This window comes from Lipotes vexillifer, unplaced genomic scaffold (assembly GCF_000442215.2).
Source record: "Lipotes vexillifer unplaced genomic scaffold, Lipotes_vexillifer_v1.1 scaffold299, whole genome shotgun sequence".
Lineage (NCBI taxonomy): Eukaryota > Metazoa > Chordata > Mammalia > Artiodactyla > Lipotidae > Lipotes > Lipotes vexillifer.
The window spans coordinates 3890566-3909993 of record NW_006784347.1 but is presented as its reverse complement, the minus strand read 5'-3'; the positions used below and the strand labels follow the sequence as shown (position 1 = coordinate 3909993).

The window sequence follows — 19428 nt, the reverse complement described above, 5'->3', positions numbered from 1 at the left end:
TGTACGCGGGCCTCTCACTGTTGTGGCCTCTGCCGTTGCGGAGCACAGGCTCCGGACGCGCAGGCTCAGCGGCCATGGCTCACGGGCCCAGCCGCTCCGCGGCATGTGGGATCTTCCCGGGCCAGGATACGAACCCGTGTCCCCTGCATCAGCAGGCGGACTCCCAACCACTGCGCCACCAGGGAAGCCCTAGATTCCACTGTTTTTAGTTACTCTGACCAGCTTTCTCACGTCCTTCCTCTTATAAGCAGTGACGTAATGACTAGCTTTGGGTGTAAACCTGTTTTGGTATTTGGGATTATTTTCTTAGGCCAGGCCCTTAGAGGTGGACTTCTGAGTCACAGGACACAAGGACATTGTTGAGTCTATACACCTGTCGCTGGGTGACTCTTGGGAGTGTTTTCAGGACTTCTGCAATCATGGGCAGCCTCAAGAACAGCCCTCTTCCCCCAGTTGGATTGTGCATTGTTTTGTTTATTACTAACATTTAGTTTGGATTTCACTGATCGCTGGTGAGCTTTAACACATGAGTCTTATTTCAGACATCGTATGTCCTGTGTAGTGACCTGATTTCTAATATCTGTGGGCTTCTTGGTGCTTTTTCTCCAGTAGTATGAGCTTTCTCTGTGAAGGATGTTAGCTAGAGGAGGGTGTGATACCTACTCCAGTGGGTTGGTAGCCTTTTACTTTCTTCTTTGGACTAAAGTTTTAATTCTTATGTCAAAATAGTAACTTTTTTCCTTTTATTTATTTAGTTATTTTTACTTTTATGCTTGAAGGCTTACCCTATTAAGAGATTTTACAAAGAATCATTTATATTTTTCTACCTTTTTATTGTTTAATATAGAATTATTAATCCATTTGGAATTTCTTTTGGTATAGGATATATGATAGATTTTTTTCCTTCTTACAGGTAACTAAATTCTACCACCATTTTGTGAATATCTAACTTTTCCATTAATTAATTTAAAAAAACACACAAAGTGGGCTTCCCTGGTGGCGCAGTGGTTGAGATTCCGCCTGCCGATGCAGGGGACACGGGTTCGTGCCCCGGTCTGGGAAGATCCCACATGCCGTGGAGTGGCTGGGCCCGTGAGCCATGGCCGCTGAGCCTCCGCGTCCGGAGCCTGTGCTCCGCAATGGGAGAGGCCACAACAGTGAGAGGCCCGCGTACCGCAAAAAAAAACAAAAAAAAAAACAAAAAAAAAACACACACACAAAGTAAGTTCTTACACAAAATAGGGTTTGTCACTTCACCCGTACTGTTTCACTCTCAGACCAGATACTCTGTCGTAACAGTACTGACAAGGGTCCGGAGCAGCAGTGTGTCCCACTGGTGTTTTGCCCTTTGTCCCTCTGGTAGGTCTAGTCCTGTAGTTAAGGTTTTGCTGATCATTCTTGTGGAGATTACCTTCCTGAGAGAAAGACAGTGGGGTCTCTAAACACCTGCACATGTTAGCTGAGTTCCACATTGAAAGTAGATGTAGTCTGTGATGTAACTTTTCCTAAAAGGGAAGGAAGTGTAGGATTCAGAGATCTTTCAGTTTGTGTAGAAGGGTCTCGTTCTGTGTGTTACATCTGTGGGATAGGTATCTTCCATTTTTGCTTATCTGTACTTTTGGACCTCTTCTGCGAACATAACATTTTCTTTTTTAGAGAGAAAAATAAAAAATATAAAATAACCTATTTGCTTAAATCTTTCAAAGGAGCCTTAGGTTTTTACTGTAATTTGGAAACTCACCTTGTGTGATTTTGCCCAGGAATGGAAGTTGGCCGCTACAGGCTGCACACAGAACATCAGCCTCCTGCCTGCTCAGCAGATGAGTGGGTTTAGGAAGCAGGGTGCGTGGCCCCTGAGTGGCTGGCGCTGTGACTCATGTCTCCAAGTTGGGCTTTGGGTCCCAGCAGGGCCGCTTACCAGCCCTGTGGGCCGTTCTGTGCCTGTGACCTCACCTGTCCTGAGGGCCACCCCACTGCAGGCGCTGTGCCTGCCCACATGCAGGGTGAGTGTCGGCCGGCTGTTGTCTTCAGGCTGAGGATCAGGTCACTGTGGGTGTGACCCTCATCCTGTGGCCCCCTCCAGAATCAAGGGGCTTTAAACAGGGCCAAGGACATTGAGATAGGGTATATAATACCAGTTATCCATTTTAGATGATCACTCTGAGGTGCAGATTTTATGAAATTCCTGGGCCCTCTTCTCAGACCCGCCGTAATGCAACTTCTTGGCCGGCAGGGGTGGCGTGTGAGTTCGCTTTTGTAACCAGCATCCTAAATTTTGGTAAATCCTCGGGGACCGAGTCTCTGGGTGTGTACCCTGATGGGGGTGGGCGAAGACAGTCGTGGCAGCTTTGTTTTACTGACACGGAGACCTTCTATGTGGCCGCAGTGTAATCCCTGCGCTGGCTGAGCATCTTCTCGCGCGGAGCGGCGGTGGCTGTTTTGAGGGAAGAAGGGACTGTGGGGGCTTCTGGTCAGGACAGGAGGCTCCCGCAGGGGTGCAGAGGACAGAGCCAGGCATGTCGAGTGCTGCCCCCAGGGTAGTGCCACCTGGCGTGTTTCTGTGGTATTGGTGCCGAGCCCTCTCTGGGGGTGGTCTGTGGGGCCAGCTAGGGGAGCGAGAGGTCCTCACAGGTCACCTCCCACGCCTGCTGTCCTCCCCTCACTCAACTGTTTCCTTCTCATTGTTTGCCTGTTTCCTGTGTTTCTGCCCCAAGACTGCAAGCTTCCCCAGGAGGGCAGGGGCTCAGCCTGAGTCAGAGAGCTGGGGGATGGGTGTGTGCACTGGTTGGAGAGGAGTGAAGGGGGCCTGGGCTTCAGTGTGGGAGCCCGAGGGTGGCTGCCGGCCCAGACCAGTGTACAGGAGGGTGGGCGAGAGCCAGCACTCCGGGAGTGCAGCACTGAGCAGACGCCTGCGGTGGGGACGATGGGGCCGTGGACACAGTTGGAGTTCTGCATGGCATGTGCAGCAGGCAGAGAGGACGGGGAAGGAGTCCCATGGCAGATGCAGAGAGGGAGGTCGCAGGTGGCAGCATGGGGTCCCAAGGTGAAGGATACAGAGTTGGGCCGAGGAGTGGGCGTGGGTGGGCTGAGGTGAAGGTGGTCCCATGCTACACAGGGTCTCGGGATGAGGGGGCTCAGGAGGCGGGAAGTGTTGGGGGGTGGGGACTGTGTGAAACCCCAGAGAGGTGGTGGTAGGAATTGCCACCTGAGAGCCAGGGTCTTAGGTTGGAGAGTGGCAGTGGGCCAGGAAAGGGTGAGCTCTTGGTAGCTGGGGCCTCGCTCGAGCTGTCACCTACCTGTCTGTCCCCTTTTGGCAGGTTTGTCACGCGGCCCGACGTTAAGCAGAAGAAGATGGCGAGTTTCCTGGACTGGAGCCTATGCACTTTGGCCTGCTCCTCCTTCCAGACCATCGAGGGGGTCATCGCCATGGACGGGATGCTGCAGGCCCTGGTAAACACTGTCCCAGTGGTGCGGGGCGGTCAGCGGTCAGCTCGTGGGGCTGTCAGAACCCTGGGGACAAGCCCTGTTTACCTTGGTTTCATGGGGAAGTGGTTGGAACACAGGAGGAGATGTTGAACTCCGACAGAACAGTGAACACGGTTTCTTTTCTCTGCTGCTTTGCACTGGGCCCTGTGACTGAGGGCTGGCCCTGCATTGTTAGCGATGGGCTTTCTGCTCTGGGGAAGGGCGTGGACTGGTAACCCTGCGCATCGCCTCCAGGGGGCACCAATGCCCGCAGAGCTGGAGCCAGCAGGCAGGTAGGGGCTCGTGTCCTCCTCGAGCTTCCTGCTGCTCAGATGTGTTACAGGGAAAAATGATTGGAACCAGCTTGAAGGAAATAAGGCAGGTGGTTTGAAATTTGGTCTTGTTCAGATACTCAGGGTATTTGTAACCACTGTACTGAGCGCAGACCTGGCCCCTGGCCTGAGAGCTCCCACCGTTTCCTGGCTGCCTGCTTTGCTTGTCTGGTGGTGCCTTTTCTAGGAGGAAAGATCAATTGAGTTTAATTGGTTAAACTCTGCAGGGGAGGGGAGGCTGCCACACTTGATGCTCTGGGATCAGGGCTCCCCTCCCTGGGCCTTGTGGTCCTTGCTCTTTCATTGCAGTGGGTGTGATTTCGTCCTTGCCCTTGTCTCTGAAGCTGGAGAGCTCAGGGCCCACTTTGAGGAGAGCAGGGCATTTGGACTATTTAAATGGTGGCGTTTGGGCCGTGACTCAGCGTGATGTCGTCTTCTTGGGTGTCATCCCATTTCCTTTCCTTGGCTGTTGCAGGTTCTGGCGGGGTGTAGGAAGCGTGAGGGCCTGAGGGAAGTGGGGCTGTTGGTGTGATGTCCTGGGGCGGAGGGACAGGAGGTGGGAGGATCGGAGAGGACAGTCCTCCTCCCTGCCTGCCTTGCACCTAGAATGTTCTCTCATCTGTGTCTTTTCATTTATGATGCCATTGTCTTCAGGAAGGATTGGCATTTAAATGATGAGCGTATCTCAAGACGTTTTAAAAAGAAACCTGGGAAAATAAAACATGTTCCTGTAGTCTGATGAGGTGATCTGTTTATTCATGTGTTCTTTCATTCTGTAAATAAATGTGATATGTTATACTTAGAATGGCTTTTAAAAAGTTGAGATGTAATTCACATAATTCACCTTTTTAAAGTATATAGTTCAGTGATTATTTTGTATACGTACAGGGTACAACCATCACTTGTCTAATTCCAGAATACTCTCATCACCCCTAAAGGAAACCCTAAACGCATTAGCAGTCCCTCCCTGTTCCTCCCCTGCCATCCCCCAGCCCCTGGCAACCAGTGATCTACTTTCTGTCTCTCTGGGTTTGCTTATTCTGGACATTTCATACAGTGGAATCATGTGCAATGTGACTTTTTGAGTCTGGCTTCTTTCCTTTAGCATCATGTGTTCACGGTTCCTCCACGTTGTAGCCTGTGTCAGTGCTTTGTTCCTTCTTACGGTCAATACTCCACTGTATGGGAATTCTTAGTTACTCTGAATAATGCTGATCCAAAATTTTGTGTATAAGTTTTTGTTTGAGCGTATATTTTCAATTTCCTTGCTACAATAGTAGCAACAGGTTGTTTTTTTTTGAAGTTTAACAATAATTTATTTAAAATTTATTTATTTATTTTCGGCTGCTTTGGGTCTTCATTGCTGTGCACGGGCTTTCTCTAGTTGCAGCTAGCAGGGGCTACTCCTCGCTGCGGTGCACGGGCTTCTCATTGCAGTGGCTTCTCTTGTGGAGCACGGGCTCTAGGCGCATGGGCCTCAGCAGCTGCAGCACGCGGACTCAGTTGTGGCTCACGGGCTCTAGAGCGCAGGCTCAGAAGCTGTGGCGCATGGGCTTAGTTGTTCTGCGGCATGTGGGATCTTCCTGGACCAGGGCTCGAACCCGTGTCCCCTGCAATGGCAGGCGGATTCTCAACCACTGCGCCAACAGGGAAGCCCCAGTTTAACAAAAATTTAAATATTTTTTCTGTGTTTCTGAGGTTTTAAAAAAATTGTTATGGCTGGCGCACCTGTGATATTGATGGAACACGCACACAGGTATCAGCCTGTGCCTGTAGGTGGCTCTCGTTCCAGCTGCATGTGTGGGGAGGTGCTTAAGGAGGACTTTATTGCTATGATGGGGGTCAGTGCTGGAGATGGCTGGCCAGGAACGATGCTGAGTGTTGACAAGAGGGGAGGGGGTGGTCCTGGTCACCAGGCCATCGCTGCAGGGGTCCTGGGCGGGCAGGGGAGGGAGGTAGTGCAGAGCATCCAGCCCTGGTGAAGGATGGGTGGATGCAGCTGAGATGGTTTATTTGAAAGTTTGAGTGTAAGTGGATTCTTAGTTTTTTGCATGAGTCACATTGAGAAGTCTTAGGTCACAGAGAAACAAGGGTCTGATGAACACAGCCAAGCCTGTCGGTCCACTTGGCCTTGCAGGGTAGACCCGCCCAGACGCTGGTGCTGCTTCCTGACTCACTTTTGTCCTGCTTTAGACCTCCTTCCCCCAGTCTGGAATCTGTGTCCTTGACAGGCTCCTGGGGTCTCCTGCCAGGCCCCCCTGGCCTGGAAGCTGCCTCTCCAGAGGCCATTGCTGTGTTCAGGTCAGGGTAGCTGAGCCACAGGTGCCTCCACCATGGGGCTGGAGCCAGCAGTGACCACCCCTGGGGCGTGCAGCTGGCGAGGCCTGTGTAACCCCTGCCTGGACTGGCAGCGGCAGGCCTGTGTGTTCAGGCCACCAGCGAGGGTCCTGGGGGCACCAGTGCTTTTTTGGTGAGAAGGTCGTGGGGCCACTTTTCTGCCCAACCCGTGGGTTGGGCCCACGGGTCCTTTTTTTTTTTTTTTTTTAATGTTTTTGATCCCCTTACTGCTTGTCACTAGGTTGTTCCCAAGTTTTTTTTAAAATTAATTTATTTTATTTTTGGCTATGGTGGGTTTCCATTGCTGTGTGTGGGCTTTAGTTGCGGCGAGCGGGGGCTACTTTTCATTGCGGTGTGAGGACTTCCCACTGCGGTGGCTTCTCTTGTTGCAGAGCACGGACTCTAGGCACCCGGGCTTCAGTAGTTGTGGCTTGCGGGCTCTAGAGCTGAGGCTCAGTAGTTGTGGTGCACGGGCTTAGTTGCTGTGCGGCATGTGGGATCTTCCCAGACCGGGGCTTGAAACTGTGTCCCCTGCATTGGCAGGCGGATTCTTAACCACTGTGCCACCAGGGAAACCCTGTTCCCAAGTTCTGTTCCTTCTTCCCCGGGTGGGGCACAGGCGTTGGCAAGCCTGCTGCTGCCCTCCTGCTGGCCCCTTCACTAGCCATGAGTGGGGAAGTGCTTTTTATTGGGACATCTCCCCGTTTGACACTCAGGAGGAGAGAAGGCCTCCGTTTTCTCTTCCTCCTGAGGAATAAAATGATTTTCCCAAAGGCTTAGCAAAGTTGAACCCTGTGTCCCTGCCCGCTTGTCGGCCCAGAGGAGGAAGCCCTGCGGGGCCGAGGCCCTTTGGCAGCCGCACCCCGGAGATGTTGGGGAGATGCGCCCTCAGTGAGGGTATCACCTGGTGTAAGAGCCCTGCCAGGGGAGGGGAGGCCTGGCCCTCCCACAGCTCCCAGGGCAGGCACATCCTTCTGGAGCCTTCAAAAGCCCAGTGCTTCCTCTGGAAAACCCAGGTCTTTCTGGAATCATGCACGTTCTTTCCTTTCCTTTTTTTGAAGGAGAAATTTGGTTTAATTGCTGCTACTGCTGCCTGGGCAGGAGGAGACAGTGTTGGTGCTGAACTCTCCCGTGTGGGAGCGGTTTCGCCATGAGCTTGTCAGACCTGAACGGGAAGGCTGGGTGTCCCCTGTGCCTGATGAAACCTGCAGGTGTGCGGCGCTTCAGGATTGCGTCTGCCTCCTTCGATGCACTTGGCTTCATTCTATCCACCTGCTCATTAGTGTGGGTTAGGCGAAACAGGTGGACTCGTAACAAGTACCATCGAAACTGGCGCTTGATTTTTATTTCCCTTGAAGCCTATTCCTCTTGCAGGGATGATTTTTAACCCTCTGGCAGGGAAATAAGTGTTTGGCAACTTCATTTCATTGGAAGGCCTCTTTACTGTAGATCTTTGAAACACCCTTTGGCTTAGTCCCTCTTTAAGCATCAGGATTAATGGAAATCTAGGAAATTCAAGGAAGGGAAACACAATATTAAAAATTGAGGCTGGTGGCCATTTGAACTTGCTGCGCTCTGCTCACACTGGCAGGCATGCCGTCTCCGCTCTGGCTTCTCAGATTGGAGACTGACTGACAGGTGGCTCTGTGTGCTTCCCGAGGGCGGGCAGTGGACGGGGGCACGCCATTCTGTTTGCTGCTGCTGGGGTTGTCCCCTCTTCACAGTGAGGGTTCTTCTGTCTGTTCTGTCACTGTCAGAAGTACACCTTGTTAAAGGGTAAAGCAGTCACAAACAAGATTAAAGATCATGGAAGTGAAGACGGCAGATGCCCACAGTCCCACAGCCTAAGCCCCTTACGGGGAGGGCAGGGGCCCTGCTTTGGCATGTGGTTTAAGGACGTGGAGGAGCCTCGTGTCCAGGTCAGGGTGGCTATCGAGCAGGTGACCCGCACCCTCGGACGGGCAGGCCGCACCCTGGATGCGCGCCCCAGACTCCAGACGTGGTTGGCTCTGTCCCCTAGGGAGGGGCGGGTCCTACAGCAGCACCTGAGATCCCAGCGGGGGCAGCCCCTCTCCATGCCCCCGTCTGCGGAAGGGAAGCAGCAGGCCTCTGGCCTCAGAGCGTGGCGTGAGCTCACCTCTGAACGTGAAGAGAAGGCACTTGCTTACCCAGAACATTTCTCATGTGGCTTTGATTCCTCTTTCAGGATTCTTTGGAAACGGCACCCTGTGGTTTCATTAAAGTTGTTTGGCCAGAGGACAAATTAACCAAACTGGGCTTTTTAGTCATAGCACTTGCCTGGGGCAGGGTTTCCAGTGGAGGAAAATGTGGTAGAACCATTTGAATGTGACCATTTTCAGGGTGTGGATGTTTATGTAATGTTCATGTGCTCCTATAGGATTCAGGTGAAATAAGGCATCTTCAGTTTCCTTGGGGGTCTAAGATGTGGAGCAGCCAACTCTGAGGCTGCTTTAATCTCACGTGACTGTTTTATGCGTGGCGGGCTGCCCAGTGCACGGGTCTTGTTAGAACACGCACTGTGTGAGGCTTGTCTCCGTTCACCGGCGGCCTGGTTTGTACACCTGCTGTGTGAATGGGGTGACGTGTCCTGCTGGACAGGTGTGTGCTTGCAGGCAGCCAGCCTGGGCCCACGCTTGCACGGGAAGGGGCTTAGCCATCGCTGTGCCTTTGCCTCTTGTATGAGAGACAAACACAGAGCGCTGTGCTCTGTGAGACAAATGCAGACTGCTTGGCCAGTGTCCCTCCACCGTGGTGCCCCACCTTGTAGCCCCCACTTACCTGGCTGCCTGGCCACCCTCACCTTCCCTCCAGCGCAGGGGTCCCTCAGGCTCTGTCTGTGCCCGATTCTCCACTGACCTTAGTCCTTGGTTTCTATCCTTGGTCCCAGAGCCCTGGTTCTGTGCACCTGTTGTGCTTCAGGCTCCGCAGGTCAAGGTAGCGTCTTGTGCTGTGGCTTTTCCCTCCTCCCGCCTGAGTTGCGAGTGAGACCCAGCTGCAGAGGAGGATGCTGGCCGGCGCTGTCTGTGCTCTCACAGGCTAAGTCCAGGGCCGAGCCCCAAGGTGGGGAGGTGGCTTGAGGCGTCTCCGCAGCCCTGCCCTCCTTTACTGGTCCGGTGCTCGCTGGGCTGTGCTGGCTGCTTCCCTGGCCCATCCTCCACCCTGTCCAGGGTCCTCTCGGCCATCTGCCTGCTGCTGCCCTCCCTCCATTCAGGGGCTGGCCCAGTCTGGAGGGTCCCTCTGGGCAGTGACAACCGCCTCTGGGTGTTCTGGGTCCCATGCTGCTTTCTGCTGCCCAGGTCGCCTGCCCTGTCAAAGCCCGTCAGTGGGCTCAGCTCTGCCCATCTGGTCCCAGGCGAGGTTCTTCCTCCCTTTCCTCCTTGTGTCTCCTCTTGTCTCACTTTCGCACAGAGCCCCCTCCTCCCCCTGGGCTTGGCACCAGAGCACGACCCCTGCCACTTCCTGCGTCCGAGCCAGCTCTTTTTGGGACGCTCCCCTGTGTGTCACAGCCTCCTCCTCTGATCTCTGCTCTGGGAACTGCAGGCTTTATGTTGATCATTTCTGAGTTTCTGTGGAAGGAATTGTGCCTTTTGCATCCTTTACACGTCACTTTGTTAGGCAAATAGGAGATGTATAATCAGTGTTTTTGGTACTTGTGAATCGACTGAGAATTGATTTTTATCTGAAGAATCATTAGCACTAAGTGGACCTAACAAGGCATGTTCGGGAGAGACTGGAGTCGACTGGTCTGGCTCTCGCTCCAAGATGGCAGTTCTTTGCCATCCTCAGGCTTGCTCTTCCCATAGTGGAGGTCGAGGTGGGGCAGCGTCTTTGCTGCCCTTCAGACTGATTCTGACCCTTTTAAGGGAAGAGCTTTTAGCTTTTTTTGCTAAATGGTGTTTGAAATTCCTGTATTAGGGGCGGTAGAAAGCCCGCTTCTGCCTGTACCTTTGTGTGGTTGCTCATGGTTTGTAGAGTCTGACCACGCTGTCTTGGGGTGGGTGGGCTGGACGAGGGCCACCCCGAGTGGCCTCCCAGTCGTCCGCCCCCTGCCCTGGAAAGCTGGGCCCCTCTGTGTAGTAGGACCACAGGCAGCCCGAACGCTAGGGTCTAGGAGGGGTCATTTAAACGGGAACATCTTAATGCAGCTTGTTATTAGGATCCTGACTTCCGCGGGGGCTGTTTAGAACATTTGAGGAAGCTGGGTAGATAATAAGGTGGTGGAATACGTCGTTATAAGCAGATTGACATCTGAAAACAGGAGGTCACAGTCGTCAAGTGTCCTCTGGGCTCTTGTGTACCATGCAGCCTCATCTTCCAGACAGGACGCAGGAAGCTGCAGTCAGGGACTGGGGCGGGGCGGGGCGGGCTGTCTCCCCTCCTGTGAAGGTGTGTGTTTATGATTGGGATTTCACTGTTAGGTTAGGAAAAGATTTAACACATAATGGGAAGATAAAACTAATGTGATTATTTTGATCATTTAAACATTTCTTTTTGAAGTTAATTTTTATTTACATATTTGTGTACTTAAACTCCTTTATAGTTTACTTGATATAAGTGTATTTTATCAGAATTGTATTTTTTCATTCTGGGTCCTAGCTGATAATAATCAGCTGTTTATCCTAGCCATTGAAAACTCAATTTCAACAACTAAAATTTTTCCACATTTGGAAGTTTTTTGTTTTCCCCTTAATGTATGCTGTCCTGAGGAAGTAAACCAGGCACCCTCTCGAGAGAACAGATGTCTTGCTTTTTCTTGGGGTGGGAGGTGCCTCTGGTTGGGCTGGCTTGCCCCCTCCCCTCCCTCAGGCCTGGTCCTGAGCACAGTCTGGTGGGCATGGCCTTCAGGCCAGTTGTCCTCCTGTATTTCTTAGTGCTCCCCTGTACAGTTTCAGGTTACTGTCATTTCTTGGGGTGGTGGTGGCCCTCCCCCTCCCTTTTATTTTTGCAAGCCAGTAGTGTGTGTGTGTGTGTGTGTGTGTGTGTGTGTGTGTGTGTGTGTGTGTGTGTGTGTCGGGGCGGAGGGTGGTGCAGGTGGTGGGGTTCTTCTCCTCTGACCTGCAGGGAAGGGGGGCCTGGAGCGTGAGTTAAGAGAATTCGTCTGTATAGCGCCCTTGAGTGTTACTCAGAGGGCGCCAAGCTGTTGGGCTTTGTTGCCTTCCATGGAAGGTTTGGTCCTGGCTCGGCTCTGTGGCTCCAGCAAGGACCATCAGTCAAGCTCTGGAGTGGCGTCCAGCCTGAAACTGTTGTGTCAGTGCTGATGGTCCTTCCTGTTTACGTTTTGTCCCCTTCGCGTGTGCACATCCAGGAACAGCTGTGATACTGGGGCGTGGTCCCCTCTGTTGCCCTGGGACAGGACTCAGGAGCACAGAATGGGGGAGCTTGCCCTGCCTGAGCCCCATGCTGTCTGCTGGTCGGTGCATTTGTGATGTCACGTCTTTCTGAGGGACTGGGAATGGGGCCGTCATGCAGTGAGGTGCCCCTCAGTGCCAGTGCTCATCAGCTCACAGGGTAATTCTTGGGTGCTAGTAAGTGGCACCCCTGAGCCGTGTGGTGTGGGCCCCTTTCTCCCAGGGCCTAGGGTGGAGCTGCTTTTCTTGCCCTTGACTCAGTGGTGCCTTCAGGGGCCTCAGACCAGCATCTCCTGCTTGGCAGCCGGGCGGACTTGCTCTCAACAGCCGACAGCCTGTGATTTATGGCTGGAGAACATGGCCTGGGGAGGGAAGCTGGTTGCATGGTGCAGAAGAGCTGGCTTGGGTGGGTAGTGATTGGAAGGTGTGGTGGTTTAGAGTGATTACTGAGAAATGCATTTGTTTGCACTTTGTGCTGTGCTGGTTTCTAGAACAACAGGAACAGACCTGGCAGTCATCTCTCCTCGGGTGTGCTATATGGTCTCATCTCTCTGTGGTGTGATGGCTTGTATGGAGTGTGTGCTTCCAGCTGGTGGTTTTCAGTTGGCTCATGTTTTATGCTTCCATGAAAAATGGGGTACACTCCCCATTTAGTGGCTCGGCTGATGGATCCTCCTGACCATCTGAAGATGAGAGCATTTCTGTCGGCCGCTTCCTCCCGTTGCTGGGGGTCACTGTTCTCTGCACATGCCGGGTTGGACCGTGTGCTCTCAGAAGGGAAGGGCAGTGAAGACGGCTCTACTTTACGTGGAAAAATAGACTAAGAAACAAAATCAAAGCCCTGGTCCTCTGTGATTTTTGTTCCTTTTCATCCCTTTAGCCCTTCTGAGTCTGTTCATGGGAGAGTCCGTAAGTCCTGTGACCTTTGCCTTTGTGCGTACAGAGCACCCCCGCCCCTGAGAAATCCTATGGGCTTCAAGGTCAGGAAAAGTGTAGGGATAAAAAGAACCCACCTTGGGCTTCCCTGGTGGCGCAGTGGTTGAGAGTCCGCCTGCCGATGCCGGGGACACGGGTTCGTGCCCTGGTCCGGGAAGATCCCACATGCTGCGGAGCGGCTAGGCCCTTGAGCCATGGCCGCTGAGCCTGCGCGTCCGGAGCCTGTGCTCTGCAACGGGAGAGGCCACAACAGTGAGAGAGGCCCGCGTACCGCAAAAAAAAAAAAGAACCCACCTTGAACCCATAAAAGATGGGGTTTTGGGTCCCCTTTGGTCCAGACAGTGGCCTGCAGCCTGGCCTCGGGGCTGGTCCCCTCTGTGGGGTGGGGACCATGGGGGCCTATCACCATCTGCCCGTGCCCAGTGGTGGGCTTTGTCAGTGACAGTTGTCCTGGGAAGTCTTCACTACCTGTTCTTTTCTCTTACTTAGACTTTGTAAGGAATTTGGCAAATGAAGGATGTTCACGTGTGAGAGCATTTGGGGCCTTTCCTCGTATTTTAAATTATTATTATTTATCAGTGAATGAGACCAAAGAGCGTTTAAGTGGTCACCAGGTGCTGTCAGTTCTGTTTCCTGCCGTTGCCTGTCCAGCCTCCCTCCCCCTGCAGACCGTCTGCCCTGGTCTAGGCGCCCCACCTCAGCTTCCTGGACGTTGAGAGTGGCCTCCCCATGTGTCCCGCACACTGCTGCCAGGATGGTGCCTGCAGGGTGAGATTTCAGTCCCTCACACGTATCCTAAGGAGGGAGTTGTGTCTGTCGTGGACAAGCCACCCCCTAAGCCTGTGGCTTTGCACAGCAGCTGTTGTGTTTGGATTCTATGGGTCCTGACAGGCCAGGGAATGGGCTGGGGGGGGGCGCTTGTCTCTGCCCCTTGCTGCCAAGGGCCTTGCCTGAGAAGCCCGCAATGTGTGGGTGACTAGAAGGGTTAGGCCCAGCTGGGCCTTTGGACTGTGGCTCCTGCGTGACACCTCTGCATGTGGCTACTGGGTTTCTAGGGGGAGTGTCCCAGGCAGAGGGTCCTGGGCTTCGCTGCCGCAGTGTTGCTTCTGCCTGGCTCTTTTGGTTGAAGCAGCTGGAAGACCCCCTGGCCCCAGGGAGGGAGGCATTGACCCCAGAGACCCCAGCCGTGGAGGGGAGGCGGTCAGAGAACTTGCCACATAGGGTGACCGTATGATTTTTATCCACACTGTGTATTTGAGAGTAAAAGGAGGCTCTGCTCTATTCATAACAAAGCTGCCAGGAGTGAGGGGGGTGAACTGGCCAAGGTGCCTGTCTGACCCGATGCTCCAGTAGAACAGTGTACCCGCGGCCCGCCTGCATGGGGTGGCCATTGGTAGACCTTGTCCCTGTGCTGAGAGCTGCTGAAGGGAAGCTTCTCGGTGAGGTTTGTTTATGACACCACCGCCCCCCCCCCCCCGCCCCCCCCCCCCCCCCCCCAGCACTATTAGGCATCTCATCGCACGTTGTGTGGACCCCATCATACCACTGGTCTGCAGACTGTAAGTGGGTATTTTGGTGCTTTTGGCTCCCTCCCGGACTCCAAGTCCTCGCATGGAAGGAACCAAGTGTTTCTGCTCAGGAGTAATTGTTCTGAAAATGGATGACTTATGTCTAAAATATATTAAATTGGATGCATTTGAATTTACATGGAGTAAGTTAACTTTAAATTTTGTAAATGAAACCTAGGGAAGAGTTCTTAAAAGAAAATAGTTTTCGGACAAATGAAAGGAATATGTCTGTGTTTATCAGGTAGGAGACAATTATATATAATTGCATTTTATGTTCATTTGCATTTTATTCTCTGAGTGGCTCAGTGAACTGGTACCATCACTGCCGCATGTCGTTTACTGAGGAAACTGAGATTCAGAGAGGGTGCCTTCCTGCCCCGTCACACAGGTGGTCAGGGGTCTGGATGCTTCTCTGTGCGACATTCGTGGAGAATCCTCAGCACATTCAGTGGGTAGTGTAGGAAGAGCTCCTTCTTTGAAAAATCATTTTTATTCTACACTTAGTGAAGAGATTAAGCAGTCCAGAGGCTTGGTGATGAAAACACATCAGCCCTTGTCTGCTCTTGTCAGCACAGCCCCTTCTCCCGGAGACAGCCCGCTTTGTGCTGAGGGTGATTGCTGCCCCTTCCTCCTGCACGATGTGCTCAAGCCCATCTGCTGGCTTGCTGATGCCCCTCCTGCTATCTCTCAGCTTTGTTGACAATGTCACTGTTTTTAGGTGCTCTGGACCTGTTTCCTCTGCCATCCCCTCTCCACAGGGTCTCCTGATCCCACCCCTCTTTGTAAGAGGATGTCATGGTGCTTTTCCTCCCCTGCTGCCTGCCTCGCCCGTTGCTTCTTCTCAGCCAGTGCCTGTGTGCATTCACTTGTACATGATACGAGTTGGCAGCATTTCCCTTCTGTTCTGTATCCTTCTTTAAGTCTTGGGCTTAGAATTATTGGTTTGTAACTTTTACAGTCAATAACGTTCATGACAGGGGTTCGTTTTCTGCTCTGCAGTCCCAGGGTCCTTATGAAGGAGCGTTGTGCCTGGTATTAATGTCAGATGGAGTCTACTTTCTAACATTCCCGTTGATCAGAATACTGTCTTTTTTTTTTTTTTTTGCGGTACGTGGGCCTCTCCCCGCCGTGGCCTCTCCTGTTGCGGGGCACAGGCTCTGGACGCGCAGGCTCAGCGGCGATGGCTCACGGGCCCAGCCACTCCACGGCATGTGGGATCTTCCCGGACCGGGGCACGAACCCGTGTCCCCTGCATCGGCAGGCGGGCTCTCAACCACTGTGCAACCAGGGAAGCCCCTGTCTTATTTTTGTTTCTTTCACATGTGGACCACAACTTGTACAGTTTTGATTTTCTTGTAGTTTGCTTATCCTTTTCTTCACTAGCCCTTAATATGGTCTACTTCTAATTTATTTTGTTGATTGCTTAGACCCCCTTCCACCCTTCTGGAAGATTCTGCTCTGTGTTTTTGCTGACTCTGTGGAGCCCCTCAGGGTCATCTGGGACAAGCTGGATCCTCCTCTTGTAGCCCCACTTCTAGTGTGGAGCACCTTTTCACCACTCCATCGAAAATTTGTTGTGATTTCTTGCTATTTATTTAGGGGAAAGCGTTCAGTCTTTTACCATTAAGTATGATACCAGCTGTGGATTTTCATAGATGCTCTTTATCATATTGAGGAAGTTCCCTTCTGTTTGTAGTTGATGGGGAGCTTTTATCATGACTGGGTGTTGGATTTTGTCAGGTGCTTTTTTTGCTTTTACTGAGCTGATTGTATGTTTTTGTTCTCTATTCTGCTAATATGATGTATTATATAAATCAATTTTTGAATGTTAAACCAGCCTTGCATTCCTTGCAAGTGGGGAATAAATCCCATTTGGTCATGGAGTAAAATCCATTTAATATGTTCCTGGATTCATTTTGCTAGTACTTTGTTAAGGATTAAAAAAAAATTATTTAATTAATTAATTAATTTTATTTGGTTGCTTCCGGTCTTAGTTGCGGCTCGCCAGCTCCTTAGTTGTGGCATGCAAACTCTTAGTTGCAGCATGCATGTGGGATCTAGTTGCCTGACCAGGGATCGAACCCAGGCCCCCTGCATTGGGAGTGTGGAGTCTTAACCACTGCGCCACCAGGGAACTCCTAAGGATTTTTACATGTTTGTTCATGAGGGACATTGATCTGCGGTTTTCCTGTGATGTCTGTGGCTTTTGTATCAGGCGAGGACCGGGAACTGTTCCTCCTCTGTTTTCTTGAAGTTTATGTAGGATGTATTTTTCCCTTAAATGTTTGCTAGAATTCATTAGTGAAGCCATGCGGGCCTGGGGTTTTCTTTATGGAAAGATTCTAAAGTACTAATTTAAATTTCTTTACATGATCCAAGTCTATTCAGATTTTATATTTCTTAAGTCATTTTTGCTTATTTGGAATTTGTCTTGGAATTTATCCACTTCCTTTGGGTTGTCTAATTTGTTTTTTTTAAAAAAAAAAAATATATATTTATTTATTTTTGGCTGTGTTGGGTCTTGTTGCTGCGCGCGGGCTTTCTCTGGTAGCGGTGAGCAGGGACTACTCTTCATTGTGGTGTGCGGGCTTCTCATTGCGGCGGCTTCTCTTGTTTTGGAGCATGGGCTCTAGGGCGCTTGGGCTTCAGTAGTTGTGGCATGAGGGCTCAGTAGTTGTGGCTTGTGGGCTCTAGAGGGCAGGCTCAGTAGTTGTGGCACACGGGCTTAGTTGCTCTGCGGCATGTGGGATCTTCCTGGACCAGGGCTCAAACCCGTGTCCCCTGCGTTGGCAGGCAGATTCTTAACCAGTGCGCCACGAGGGAAGTCCCGTCTAATTTGTTGTTGTAAAGTTGTTTATAAAATCCCTTTGTTATCCTTTTAGTTTCTGTAGGCTCTTTTGTGAAATCCTTGAATCCCTGACTTTATTTTTATGTATACATGTGTGTGTGTGTGTGCACATGTGCACACATGTGTGTATATTAAAATAAAATACACAACCACACACTTGTGTTGTTGAACTGTTTTAAATTAAATCACTCCACAATACTTCAGTGTGTATTCTACATAATCAGCATACCATTTTGAGGACTTCTTTTTAAAACAAAAAGTTTTGTTGTTTCCCACATGATAGTAATTCTGATTGTAGTATCCACTGGAAGAGAACACAGAGTGGGTACTTTGAGTTCAGTGATGCTTAGCTGTGCATTCATGTCTGTTAGTCTGGCTGTGTCTGCCCGCCATGCAGCTGCGTGTGGCAAGCCCTCCCCTCTTGCTGCTCGGACTCGGCGCGGAGCTTGGGGTGGGTAGGGTTCGGAAAGGACAGCAGTAATTCTAGTGCTTCAGCGGCTGAGACGGTCAGTCTTCCTGGTGGTATTTTCTACCATAGAGCTGTTGGCGTACTAGAGTGTGCTTCACGGTTTTAGAAAATTTGGCAAAATTTATGTTAGTTATTTTTATACCAAGACATTTATTTGTGTTTTTAAGCGTATAATTACTATAACTTTGAAAGTTGATTGAGACCCAAGTGGTTTTTATAACTTGTGTGCTTGTTGTGTTGTCAGCTGTTTCCTTGTGGCACCGGTTGTCTTTGTGTGCAGTGGCACTGGCCATGTGGATGGCTTTGTGCCCCCAAAACAGAGGGGAGGTGGTATGAGTCCGCAGGGCACGCTGGCGCTGCGATCTGGGCTGGGCCAGCCCTGAGACGCCCCTTCAGCCCTGCAGGCTGGGCCTCCTGCTTGGAGGAGGAGCTGGACCCTTGGTGAAGCCCCATCCTTGGCCAGGTTCTCTGTCCTGGTTTGTATGTGAGGCAGTTTGGAGCTTAGACCGTTGCATCCAGGTTGTTTATGTGAACCCTGACATTTAGTTTTTTTAAAGTTAGAGATATCTAACCACAGTGGTCTGTTCTGTAAGCTTTACTGCTGGGGTCTGGACTGTCTGAGTTCTGTATGAAGGCCTGGCCTGGCTCCTGGGGGAGGCCGCGGCAGAGCTGGAAGGATGCGTGGCAGGTGAGGGACGGCAGTGGCCTGCATGGAGGCTGCAGCGGAGCTGGAGGGATGCGAGGCAGGTGAGGGACGGCAGTGGGCTGCATGGTGTGGCCCACCCTTTCCTTACTCCTGGTCCCAGACCAGCTCCACGGCCACCAGCTTGGGTGTCTGTCCTTCTGAGCCAGTCCACTGGTCCTGTTGTGGCAGTCGGGGCAGGAGGCTGATGGCCAGCGTAGATGGGGTTGCTCTCGTGGCCTCTGCTGCAGGAGGAGGGTGGTGGGCGTTGTGCCCAGGGCTGTGGCTGGCTCACCCTGGGGCTCGCACGTCCTGCTCAGACTCATCCAGCTGCAGGATGGTTTCCTCCTTCCTTTCCACCAAGCCACGTCCCTGACTCCTTTAAAAGTTCACCAGGGGGCTTCCCTGGTGGCACAGTGGTTGAGAATCCGCCTGCCAATGCAGGGGACATGGGTTCGATCTCTGGTCCGGGAGGATCCCACATGCTGCGGAGCAGCTAAGCCCGTGTGCCACAACTACTGAACCTGCGCTCTAGAGCCCGCGAGCCACAACTACTGAGCCCACGTGCCACAACAACTGAACCTGCGTGCCTAGAGCCCGTGCTCCACAACAAGAGAAACCACCTCAATGAGAAGCCTGCACACCACAACGAAGAGTAGCCCCCACTTGCCGCAACCAGAGAAAACCCGCATGCACAGCAACGAAGACCCAGTGCAGACAAAAATAAATTAAAAAAAAAAAAAAAGTTCCCCAGGAAGAAGCTAGGGGATGCAGGTGACTTCCCCCCTCCTCATAAACCCAGATTGTAAAGACAAAGATTTCAAGTGTTTTGGGAGTGGTTTCCCAGTCATGAAATGGGGATATTTCAGAGGTGGCCTGTGCACGTCCGGGGGTCCTTCTCCACTTGCAGTGTGGGTCACGCCCTGAGCTTCCTAATCTGATGGCTGGCTCGTGGTTGGGGGTTGAGCTGTTGCGGGGAGAAGAAGGGCAGGAGGCGTGCAGGAGAGCATGGCTTCTGCCAAGGGGCTTTTGCAGCAGGGCCAGAGCAGGGCTGCTGAGGTGAGGCCCTTATCACGTGTGCCGGGAGACGCGGTGGAGCCATGGGCCACTGGCTGGGGGGTTCCACGGTGCTTTGAGTGTTGGGATGTCCTGGGCCTGTGGGTCTGAGCCCTGTGTCCTGTTCTCCTGTGAGCCTGCTTCAGAGTGTCCGGGCCCCCCGGGTGGTTGGTCTCCACGTGAAACACCACTGACTAAGTGTCTGGGATGGTGTTCACCCTCTTCACCTCGGCTGAGCAGCTCCTTCACCGGCGGGACCTGGTGTCAGGGGATGGGGTCCAGTGCGCCTTGCCAGTTAAATAATAATTCTTTTTTTTTTTTGCGATACGCGGGCCTCTCACTGTTGTGGCCTCTCCCGCTGCGGGG

General features: G+C 52.1%; 1 protein-coding gene across 1 annotated transcript in view; it reads left to right on the top strand.

Moving 5' to 3' along the window:
• Positions 1-19428, top strand: part of TBCD (tubulin folding cofactor D) — a 181426-nt gene that overhangs the window by 25632 nt on the left and 136366 nt on the right. Inside the window, exon 7 of the mRNA XM_007456808.1 lies at positions 3318-3450. Coding sequence (XP_007456870.1) covers positions 3318-3450 — 133 coding nt within the window. The remainder of the gene's footprint in view (positions 1-3317; positions 3451-19428) is intronic.